The sequence below is a fragment of the Alosa pseudoharengus genome, unplaced genomic scaffold (assembly GCF_046254945.1).
Source record: "Alosa pseudoharengus isolate Yale_2024_CS ecotype anadromous, Long Island Sound unplaced genomic scaffold, YU_APseudo_1.1 YU_APseudo_1.1_scf_7, whole genome shotgun sequence".
In the NCBI taxonomy this organism is placed as follows: domain Eukaryota; kingdom Metazoa; phylum Chordata; class Actinopteri; order Clupeiformes; family Clupeidae; genus Alosa; species Alosa pseudoharengus.
In genome coordinates, this window is record NW_027468859.1 from 16,654,505 (window position 1) to 16,666,717 (window position 12,213).

General features: G+C 39.6%; 1 protein-coding gene and 1 long non-coding RNA gene across 2 annotated transcripts; both read right to left on the reverse strand.

The window, feature by feature from the left end:
- Window positions 1-815: 815 nt before the first annotated feature.
- LOC143110141 (uncharacterized) lies at window positions 816-4,284 on the reverse strand. Its single transcript, XR_012984075.1, has 5 exons — window positions 4,228-4,284; window positions 2,163-2,329; window positions 1,863-1,949; window positions 1,481-1,576; window positions 816-1,184 (listed from the first exon to the last, which is right to left on the reverse strand). It is a non-coding gene; the product is annotated as an uncharacterized LOC143110141 (long non-coding RNA).
- Window positions 4,285-8,096: 3,812 nt separating this feature from the next.
- On the reverse strand, window positions 8,097-11,149 carry LOC143109212 (uncharacterized). Its single transcript, XM_076271868.1, has 7 exons — window positions 11,139-11,149; window positions 10,731-10,820; window positions 9,952-10,172; window positions 9,604-9,870; window positions 9,302-9,403; window positions 9,004-9,102; window positions 8,097-8,647 (listed from the first exon to the last, which is right to left on the reverse strand). The coding sequence occupies exons 1-6, from the start codon at window positions 11,147-11,149 to the stop codon at window positions 9,038-9,040; spliced, it is 756 nt and encodes a 251-aa protein (XP_076127983.1). The 3' UTR covers window positions 8,097-8,647; window positions 9,004-9,037.
- Between the last annotated feature and the right edge of the window lie 1,064 nt (window positions 11,150-12,213).

Below are 12,213 nucleotides of genomic sequence, written 5' to 3' on the forward strand. Positions count from 1 at the left end.
CAACGGAGAGTTGCTAGACTAGCCCTGCCGCTAGGGTGCGTCTAGATTTCTAGGATTTCTCTGGTCCCAGGGTGGAAAAATCTGAAACCGTAGCCCTTGTGAGTTCGTTTGGACGGCGAAACCGCATACCTGCGTATTGATGATGTCATCGCCACACCTCAGCTGCCCTGGACTTGACACATAGTATTGCCTAACAATACTAGTTTTCATACATGACATTACCTACGATTACACTCAGTAGGATAAATATCACAACTGGTGCTGTGCAGCGCCAATCATGACTCATTCTCATGACTTCATGAGAAGATCATTATCATGACTTGGTGGACAGAACAGTGTTTTCCCTGTGTTTTCTTGATGCATTACTAGCTACTGTCAGTGACGCGAGAGAACTAGTCAGAAGTTATTAGGGAAGTGCGGTGTAAGTTAAAATTAATTTGTGCGTAGTGCCGTTGTCATTCATTTATTTTACATGTTTTAAAACATAAACGCATAAATGCATTCATAGTCTAGTGAAGTCAGATATGAGCGTAACTCATGTTAAGCCTATGGTAGATGCGCACTAAATGCGAATGAGCGATTTGATGCAGGCAAAAGTATCAACTGTTACTAACGAAGGTATTATAGCAATATTATAAATGTGGCGACAGAATAGCCTAACTTGGGTAGACCTAGCGTTTAGTAGCCTATGCATTTGCGGTGATAGCCAAAACTAATGTGATTCGCGGACTATCCTACAACCAAAGAAAGTAAAGGAGACGGGACTGCACCATTCACAAACCGTAAAAATGAAGTTTATTAGTTTTACAGTTGACTACAGTTGGCAGTTCACTATCAGTCCACACAAACAATTCTGGTTTCCTTACACTAGCCATTTTCGTCCTAGCCTATTCTGTCTGTTTATAGCCTACAGCGTGCAAGCTTTGGTCAATTTCTGTAAGAGAAACAGTGCCACCTATAGGTCTAGGATATGAAGTAACGTGTTGAGTCGTGTTGAGAAATAAGATACAAATATTCTTGATATGGTTCCAGGGAAGACGGAGGAAAAAAAGATCGGTTTGGTACGTGTGGACTAGCCCTTAGTCTTGATGGTGGCATACTCCGTCTCATGTTGGGCTGTGGGTTTATCAGAGCTTTTCCTGGTGTTTGTGATGGTATTGTCCGCATAGGTCACCCTGGTCTCCCTGTAAGTGCAAAACCCTCAAGTCAGTAAGTTAAATCCAGTATGCTGTTTTAAGAGGTCAAAGAGGAGTGATCATTTAACTTGTTAGCTCTTGTGGTTTAATGATAGTTTGTTTAATGATATATAGTTTATTTTATACTGTTGTATTTCGTCTGCGTAAGTATGGGCTAAAACAACATAACACTGGATAGATACTGAATATTAAAATAGTGTTTTTTATCTTGTAAAGGTCTACTTTTTTACTTTATTCAGTTTCTCATTTCACTGGCAAGCAGGAAACCATTTCACAATACTTACCTGTTTTGATTGTTTTAATGTTTTCCTCTCGTCTTCAGTTTTTTCCTTTGGTATATTTGTGTTCACATTCTCAGACCTCACATTTGCCTTTCGGCACTCAAGAAGAAAAATAATCACCAAGCTCATTAGTGGATTTTACAGTCTGCTGCAATTTTTAGTGTCTAAATATGTAATGACTTTTTAACCCTCTGATAGAAGACTTTGTTGTCTCAATAATGGAGGCCTAAACATTGTCTTTTTGTGTCTCTTTTATTTATGTCTATTGTTTTATGTTTTGTTTGTTTATGTAAAGGAAACCTTTAACAATTTGTTTCTATTGCCTCTGTTTACGTGTGGTGTGTTAAGAGCTAACCAGTTAAATTCACATCTTATTGTTACTTACTTGCTATTCTCCTCCAGAGAAATACTAGAAATGCACACAGAGCCCCAGCTACAGTCCATGCATGCATGCATCATTGGGATATAATATCTGTTTGTTTTTTTTCAATAAAATGAAAAAGGTTTATATACGAGTATGATAAAGCAAGAAAAAGCACTGCTCTTAAATCACTTCCAACAAGTATGTACCCTGTGCATGTCAATGGTCCAGAAAGACATTTACAGGTTGAATAGTAAACATTAAGGCATGCAGGCCATGCAATATCAGTAACTAAAAGTACTTTTGATCAGTGAAATAAGCCACCTTGTAGATTGATGATGTAGTCCTCAGTGGCTTTCAGCTCTCCCTTCAATTCCACTGTACACGGCAGCTTCCTATTGTTGTCCTCTTTTGTCAATGTTCGTGTGAATGAGATATTATATGGATCCGCTTCCTTGACCTGACGTTGGTCAAAGCCAGTCCACACTAGCCTTGTGCCACCCATATTGCAGGAAAAGAGACATTACAGATTGCAGGCTATATTTCATAGCGTAATGTTACACCGAGTAAAGAGAGCCCATCTGTGAGTATAGAAAGATAAACACGAGCATCTTCTCCATTTTGTGGTCCTCCTACTTTTAAGAACTGTCGACAGATATACTTTCCCGCATCCTGAGAGGTGACATTAATTATTTTCAGAGAACAGTCAGGCTCCAGCCTCAGTTTGTCTACTCTGTTTGTGATACTCCCATGGCTGACCACATCAACAATGTGTTTGGATCCAGGACTGCCATAGATCCATGTAGTTGAAAAGATTTTAGCATTTGCATTTTTACATGGTATTGTCACATCATTTCTTTCCTTTGAATACATTAAGGGCCTATCATGACATTCTAAAGTGCATCGTCACTCGTCAAAAGTCTATTCAAATTTAGTAGGATGTCCAGTTCACATTGGGAGGGGTTTCGTTCTCAAAAGTGGAGCGCATGGCGTAACAAGATGTTCCTAGGTCTTTTAATCAGTCATATGGGTGTGTTTGGGGCGTAACATCATTTTAAACCAATGAGAATGACATCTGTCATTCCCTTTAACGGCGCAACGCGCGATATGTCAAATAAATGCATCAGTATTTTGGCATTCAACGGCGCATTTGAAGGAGGCTGCTTGCGAGACCATATGGAATAGTCATTCTTAAACCATGCTTTACTAAAACCTAGCATAGCCTTCACGCATTTGCACTCGTCTATTATTTGAACTCATTGGCAAAGTGAAACTAACTTCACCAAGGAGTCAGTCAACGACAAGACGGTTATATGCAGTTACTTTCACTATTGACTGACAATGGGTTACCACCGAAAACATAGGCTGGAAAAAGCAACACTTACCCTAATATTGCTCAAATGACTGAATAAAACAACATTTATCCTGCAGAGGAGTTGCTTATATCTCGTGACAGTGCGTCTTCAGCTGTGCTCCATACGTGTCTCTCGCCTCTCCCCTAATCACTTTTAACCGTCATTACCAATTTGCAAATGATGGTGAATAACTACTCATCATGAGATGTACAGTATTTCGTAATATCTTTGTTCTAATTATGTTTCCCATTGTAATCGTGCAATTTGTAATGCTTTGCATGGATGTGCGCTGGTGTGCGTTGAATGATAGAAGGATGGTGCAACCACTTGACATGCGCTCTTAAAATAGCATATGAACAACTCGCCATTGACTTCTGACCAGGTTTAGGTGGTGTATGATAGCGATTTTTAGACAATGCGCTAGTCCACTCCCTAGGTTGTTAATTGCCACACCCCTGGGCGCAATGCTTAAAAAATAAACGTGCAAAATACCGAATTCAACTTTGCGCGGGTGAATAAGGAACTTTACGCCATGCGCTGGTGACCCAAAATACAGCCCAAAATGTGGTTTTCCACATTCACCTGAAAACATGGTAATAACAAAAAACCCATTCAGAAATAAAATAGCCAACAACTTCTTTTTGAAGTGCCGTTTTCAGATCCCCTCTCCCAATACACACATAGTTTCTACACTTCCCTTACTTACTTATTCATACTTATTCTTTTGACTGACACTCTTATACAAAGCTACATATATATATATATATATATATATATATATATATATATGGCAATTAAGGGCCAGTCTTCCTGGAGTAACTGGGGATAAAGTGCCTTTCTGGGGATAAAGGGGATAAACTTGCTCAACAAGGCTAGGAATTGAACTCACAACTTTTTCTGGATACTACGTGCTCACCCAGCTCCTTATCCACTACCACCACCCCTATTTCATACAGCAGACAAGTGTCTGCTAAAGACAATAACCAGCACAACCATACCAATAACCATGCATTAAGAAACTCTCTGTGTCTCACCTGGTTGTGGATGAGTGAGGTAGAGAAGCAGCACTATCAAAGCAAGTCTGACTGCTGTCATGTTTGGTCCTCTTGAGTTTGTCTTGTGATCTGAGTTCAGTATTCAAGTGAGAGTCACAGCTTCCTCAATTCTACCACGTCATCCCAGCCAGCTGTTCACCCCATTGACATACCGTATGGAGAGTAATTATCCTGTATACAGGATGTAGCACGATGAGCTCATTAGGTTGTGACAGAATTACCTGAAGTTTGAAAGTGACTGAAATGATAACTAACAAGCCCACTGCTGATTAGCTAAGTCAGGGAAGAAGACAGTGAGCCCTGAACGCTCAAACAGTTTTCCTGTGGTGTCTCAGCAGTCGCAACTTAATTGTCAACACTACCTCTAAACATTTATTTGAGTAAAAGTTTAATGGGTTCTGGTGTCATTGTTGAAATTAGTTAGTTGGCAAATTAACACTAGAGTTTCCTTGAAGACTTGTGAGGAAATAACACAGTGTGTCACCATGTGCGTGAGTGTGTGGGTGCTTGCGCGTGTGTGTGTGTTGAACTGAGAGAGATATAGAACTGTGAGAAGGAAGTGGTAAGATGGTCTAAAAAGAGAATAGATAGATATTGGAAATTCCATGTGGTTTCACCCCAATTCCTGTTTTGACCAAGTATGTTGGCTCATGGAATTGCAACCGTGCTGATATTTTGACCACACAGGGCAGAACTAGCTTTTAAAGGTACTCATTATCTACTGTATCTCTAGCTAGATAGATAGATACTTTATTGATCCCTAGGGGAAATTCAAATTCGAGCTATGCTTTCTTGAAAACTTATATTGCAATGGCAGATGTTAAATGTTCTGGCAGTATTGTATTCAAATCATGCACAAGGGCCTAGGTGAACCATTGGATAAAGTATGTTTATTGTTTATTGTTTGAAGTATGTGACCTGTCCTTATCTGTAGATGTCAGCCCAAGGCACAGTTTCTCTGCATGCTTTGCCCAACATTTGAATCATTGATATAAAAGCAATTATATCAATTCGGATTACTCAAGAACACCTAATTGTACAGATGAACAAATTATACCATTGGATTATAACTTCTAAACGATTCTGCTGTTTTTTGGTATGTGTTTTATGCTTTGTGTTTGCTTTGTGGTTTGTGAGCTATTCAACCGGGAAGGAAAGGTTGTGTATGAAGTTGTTTTCATCACTGTCCTATTGCAGTCTACAGATACCCTTCTTTCCATAGATAACTTCTTTTAAAAAGTGTTCCCTTCAACAAGTACAGAAGGATGTCACCAGCCTGTCTGCCCTCACGTTTGCTTTTTTTCTGAGGGGTGTTGCATCTGCTGATGTACTCTGATATGTATTGCTGTTGACATAGGTCATAGTTTTCAGAGTTTCCAAAGAAAAAAGGACTTCCATATAAAAGGCTATATTAGTGGGTCTGTCACAATTTACATGCATTCCCTCAGACCCCAAAGATGTTTAGCTGTGGTTTGGCTTCTATGATGGCATAAGTCAGACTTATCATCGTTGTTCTTTGAAAAAGGGAAAAAGAAACAGTACACACTTGAGGGTTTAATGAATTTGTTGAATTTCAACAAGAAGATGTACAGTAAGCAAGCATGCAGAGCAGAGGTACAGTGAGCAGCTGGTGGAGAGTGTAGGCTTCATGATAACAAGAACTTACAGTAGGGTAACACTTTATAATAAGGTGCCATAATAAATAGCAAACTAGTCATTATCTAACCCTTTGTTAATATTTGTAAATTGTTACTAAAATATCTATTTGGCAACAAATAGTTACACCATAGTTACTGGTGTAAGAAATGCAATGAAATTGTGTTTGTAAAGATGTGAAGTGCATATTGGACATTGGGGAGGGATTATTGAGGGATTGGGGAGGTGGCTTGTGGCTTTTAGGCTGTGTAGAAATTGTGTGTGAGTGTTGGGGGTGGTGGGTATTTGGATTGTGGGGGCAATAAAGACAGAAAACTATTCACTTGTGCCAAATAGATATTTTAGTAACATTTTACAAATATTAACAAAGGGTTAGGTAATGACTAGTTTGCTATTCATTATGGTGCCTTATTATAAAGTGTTACCGAATTGGGCAATGGAGCAGGTATGTGTGACACGCCATGCCAATGATGATGATTATGATGATATTTATTTGCGATAAGATAAGGCTATATTTTTTCTTATTTGAAAATAAAATGGCACATGCTTGTGCCCACACAGACTAGTACACATTCTGCTGTTGCAGCATAGCACAACTATTTCTGTTGTATTCTAGTTATTGCCTATGATGCCACCACAAGTTTCATTCTTTATTCACAGATAGAAAGTGGCATGTTGTTAATATATATGCTTAATGCAATGGTATCTGCTGGCTCTAGTGTCTGTGTAAGTGATTAAACCATATTACCACATCTTAGAATCATAAGAGCAGTTATAACAAACAAAGTGAGTTGATTCACTCGGATTGTTGGCATGGTTACTTACATCCTGTTGCTGCAATCATGACAGTATCAGCACAAAGTGCACAAGACAAACCAGAGTATGCAGGTCCACAATATACATTATGTTCAGCTTGTTTTGCCATTTTTAAAGAGAATTTAATGATGACAAGTTATGTTTTCTTTACTTTTTACTGTTAAAATATATCAATCATTGTAAAACAAGGATGTGTTATACATCTATAAAATGATAACACTAGAGAAACGTGTTGAGTGTGTGTGTGTGCATGTTTGTTTTCACCATGAAAAAAGGGCTTGGCTAATACTTTTGTTTTACTCTGACACAAAAATAGATTTTTATTATAACTTTGTGCAGAGACGTTTAATCAGGTCGTGGCTAAAAAATAGAAATTTTAGTGTCACTTGTGAATTTTCCACTTCTTGCACAACATATCTTCCTTTTCAGTTCCTTTTATCTTCTTTCATCTAAAACCATAACCACCTCTGAGTCAGCCACTGGAGTAAATGGTGTGGTGAAAGTTCTTCTAGTTTATGTTACAGCTGAATATTTCCTCATGAACTATCTCTGTTGGTTTTCTATGACACCGTTCAGACCTGGCACTATGATTGGATCTTGATCACTTCAGACGGCTAATGCCAGGTGTGCACACACCCAGATCCGAGGTGTTCAGAGGTGGTTCAAGACGCATGTGATCAGATAGCACTTGTAATGTGTACATGAATGGGTCCTGGGTCACGTTAAGGACCGCCTTATGAAAGAATCTGCAAATAATTGGTGTGTACTGGCTAAGGAGTTGCATGCATGGATCAGGTGGCTGATAGGTAAGTGATATGCTTTGAATCATACCAGCAAAGCTTTGTGTGTGCGACCAAGCCAGTGAGTTGGTTACATCTTTTCAATAAATTGAAAGCATAACAACAAAAGGTAAAGGTCAAGAAACGGAGATCTATCTGAAACCTCAGAGGATATACTTTAATGTGACAAACTGACAGACAGATGCTGACTGTTTGGGATGTCTTGCCATATAGTTAAAGGGTGGGGCTGTTTTGCCAGGACTGTGATATCAGCATTTTTCGGACACCTAAAATATTGTACGGATGGAAGGTCAAAGCGATACAAAACTTTAGCGTTTTCATTAAAATATTGTTTTAATCATTTCTGTGTGGACAGGGCCTGAGACACTGTCAAGAGCAAGGCACTCGACACCTACTGGATCCTCACTGCATGGGACCTGTGGTGCTAAAAGCCTCAAGTGTGCAGACCAACAGTGTGCTGCTCTCCACCACCGTGTCATCTGATCTGCACCCCCCTCTCACACCCTCCATCCCAGACAAAGCACACAACAGAGTTTACATTTGTATATATTTATATTAAGGTATAAAACAAATGAATATAGTGAAACATTTCATTTTTATTTACTTTCATACAGTACATAGTTCAGTCAATTGATGATAAGTACATTAAAAGTAGAAAAGCAGAGTTAAATGATAAATGTCCTTGACAATATTTCTTGACACAGACTCTAAAACATGTGGAATAGAAGCAGCAGGATGTACTTTACAAATACTGTTGTCTTACAATTTGATAAACAACTTTATCTGAAAAAAGTGGATAAACTGTCTCCTTACAGACCTCTCCTGGTTAGACTTTGTTTCAAACAGGACTGAAATGATCTTAGCATTGAATTCATGAATATAACGGCTAAGAAGACCTACAAAGAAGCCAACTATACACCAGGATTCTACTGAGATGCTGTCACATGAATAACACTGTAAGAGCATATGTATTTACAGTACCACCAGCAGTGTGGGGTGGTGTGTTCAGTTCAGCACTTAGTCTTGATGGTGGCATACTCCATCTGATGTTGGGCTGTGGGTTTATCAGAGCTTTTCCTGGTGTTTGCTGTGATGGTAATTTCTGCATAGGTCACTCCCGTGTCTCCCTGTAAGTGCAAAACTCTCAAGTCAATAATACAGTATGCTGTTTTAATGTGCATGTTCAGAGGCCATATTGAGTGATTGTTTAACTCATTAGCTCTTGTGATTTAATGGTAGTTGTATAATTTATTGTATACCGTTGTATTTTGTCTGTCTAACTATAGGTTACAAGATGAAGATAAAACAAGATGACATCAGGTGGATAGGTACTTACTATTAAGATAGTGTATATGAACACATGAACACATTGATATGCAAAACATGCATTTGTCACTTGCATACACAAACAAATATGTATTGATATAATTTACCCAGAATTTGTCCCTCTTTTTACTATTCACATTTCATTAGTTACCAGAACCTGTTTTGTTGGTTTTAATGTTTTCCTGTCATCTTCAGTTGTTTTCCTCTGTTACATTTGTGCTCACATTTTCAGACTTCATATTTGCCATTTGGCCCTCTGCAACAAAACACCAAGCTCATCAGTTTCCTCATAATGGAGAACTAAACAGTGTTCTTTTGTGTCTCATCTATTATGTCCATTGTTTTATTTGTTTATGTATAGAAAACTTCTGTTTAGAGCCTATAACTTTCATGCAAGATTCTCTCTGTTTATGTGTGGTGTGCCCCAGTTAAATTCACATCTTAATGTTACTTACTTGCTTTCCTCCTCCAGAGAAATACTAGAAATGCACACAGAGCCACAGCTACAGTCCCAACCACAGTACGTATCAAGCCCACAGGGTGAGAGCCATCTTGACCTGTATCATTGGGACATTAATATCTGTAATATAATAATCTTTTTTTTTTCAGTAAAAAAGTGCTTAAATCGCTTCCAACAATTATGTACCCTGTACATGTCAATGGTCCAGAAAGACATTTACGGTTTGAATAATACACATAAAGGCAGGTCATGCAATATCAGTAACTAAAACTACTTTTGATCAGTGTTTCAAGTCACCTTGTAAATTGATGATGTAGTCCACAGTGGCTTTGAGCTCTCCCTTCCATTCCACTTTACACTGCAGCTTCCTATTGTTGTCCTCTTTGGTCAATGTTCGTGTGAACGAGATATTATATGGATCCTTGACCTGATGTTGGTCAAAGCCAGTCCACACTAGCTTTGTGTCACCCTTGTCATTCTGTATACGGTAATGGATGGTCAAATGGCAGTAGAAGGTCACATTGGTGTCAGCCTTCAGCTCTGATGCTGGAATTGAGGAGGAAACTAAGAAAAAAATGGAGACATTACCGACTGCAGTCAATTATACTTCATAGCATAACGCTACACCGACTAAAGAAAGCCCACCTGTGAGTACAAAAAGATAAACAAGACTGTCTTCTCCCTTTTGGTTTCCATCTTCCGTCAGGAACTGTCGACAGATGTACTGTCTCGCATCCTGAGAGGTGATGTTGATAATTTTGAGAGAACAGTCCGGCTCTAGCTTCAGTCTGTCTGCTATGTTTGTGTTGTCAGATTTGATTTTCCCACGATCGACCACTTCAACAGTTGATCTGGTTCCAGAGGTGCTATAGAGCCATGTAGTTGTAGAGCAGTCTTTAGCAATTACATTTTCACATGGCAGTTTCACATAATCTCTTTCCTTTGAATACACAATATCTGGGACTTTACCTGAGGAAAAACACATGACAATAACAGAATCACTTTAACTTTGAACCCACTCAATGATCACTTAGACAATAACTTCCAAATGTCTCATCACTGACTCGCCTTTTTAAAGTACTGTTTTCAGATCTCCCCTCCCCACACACACATGGTTTCTACACTTCTCTTACTTACTTATTCATACTTATTCTTTTGGCTGACGCTCTTATCCAAATACTGACATTCACTTACAAGGGCCAGTAATCCCAGAGCAACTACGGATAAAGTGCCTTGCTCAACTTGGCACAATGGTGGCAGCCAGGAATTGAACCCACAACTTTTTCTGGATACTAAATGCTCACCCAGCTCCTTATCACTACACTACCACCACCCATATTTCATACAGCAGACAAGCATCTGCTAAATACAATAACCAGCATAACCATAACAATAACCATGCATTAAGAAACTCAGTGTCTCACCTGCTTGTGGATGAGTGAGGCAGAGAAGCAGCACTATCAAAGCAAGTCGGCCTGCTGTCATGTTTGGTCCTCTTGAGTTTCTCTTGTGAACTGAGTTCAGTATTTTTAAGTGAGGGTCACAGCTTTTTTTGAGGAAATGACACACAAACCAATGTGTGTGTGTGTGTGTGTGTTGAACTGAGAGAGGCATATAGAACTGAGAAAAGAGAAGTGGTAAGATGGTCTAATGTGAAGGTATGTGTGTATGTATAGGCTATGTTTGTGTGAGTGTATGTGTGTCTGAGTGAGATGGAGAGATTTTCTCTGTGTTGTGTAAACATTCATATATTAAGTGTAGGAGCCAAAATGTATGGTGTCTTTTTTGAGTGCAATGTTTTTGTGTTCCACTGGGTGGCGCATATTCATTACCAATTTGTCATGTATATAGGTAGGAATAACGTGTTGCTGGTTAGGTGTCCGACCCGGAAGAGCAAAGGGTTTTGAACGCTAACGCTGCACTAAGGAGTGAAACGCTATGCATGCTCACTCCGGTTGACTGGTGAATACTTTGCCTTATCTATTGTTATGGACTCATGTGGAATAAATGGATCACCTTGATTCAACTTGAAGACCGTTTACAGGCGTTTGTTTTTTATTCACAGTAAGTCAAAAGAGTAGCACAGCAACTAACTTCAGGTAACATCTAGCGCGTCAGCCTAGCTACTACCCGAGTCAGTGACACCTCAGTAGTTCCGTATTAGAACAGAACTCCTTTAACATTAGTCAAAACCCTGCGATAGTTGGTAATTAGTTGGCACGTCGGAGTCTTCTGCGCTTATGGATTTAGGAGCATGAAGAGCCTTCGTTGTAACCTGACCCTAGCCAGATGAATTTCGCTCCGCCTAGCTCCACTCATCCATCTGGAACCGATCCATTGAAATGTTGCTTCAGAAGGCTGGACCTAATCAAAAAATGCTTGCATATGATTGAATAAGCCACTTGTCCGTCATCTATTGACGTGCTACTTCAACCACTCTCATCGAAGCCAACCCGTGACGCTGATAACAGTCTCACAGTCGCTTCTACGCTATGTCACATCTATGAAACTCCCGCCCTGCGTCCTGATTCGCTAAACCATAAAGTTGGTTGGAGAAATCACTCTCAATGGAAGAGGTTCCAGATGGATGTGAGTGAAGCTAGGCGGAGCTAAGCGGAACGACATTCATCTGGCTAGGGCCAGGTTACCTTCATTGTGGATCATTCGTTTGAATTCGTGGGCAATGACAAGGAGTTTCGTTTGATGGGGAAGCCAATACTGAGCATCCAACAACCAGCTGATGACTGCAGGCGTCCGACGAAAGCACGTCGGAGACTTCTGCGCTTGTGGATTTAGGAGCATTCAGCTTTCGTTGTGGATTATTCGTTTGAATTCGTGGGCAATGACAAGGAGTTTCGTTTGATGGGGAAACGAATACTTCAGAGCATCCAACAACCAGCTGATGAA

What these genes read in the sequence shown, in the direction of transcription:
- LOC143109212 (XM_076271868.1), bottom strand. An exon ending in TTATCTTTTTGTACTCACAG is followed by an intron (nt 9,871 to 9,951) that starts GTGGGCTTTCTT and finishes TTTTTTTCTTAG; the next exon opens with TTTCCTCCTCAATTCCAGCA. An exon ending in CTACATCATCAATTTACAAG is followed by an intron (nt 9,404 to 9,603) that starts GTGACTTGAAAC and finishes CCAATGATACAG; the next exon opens with GTCAAGATGGCTCTCACCCT.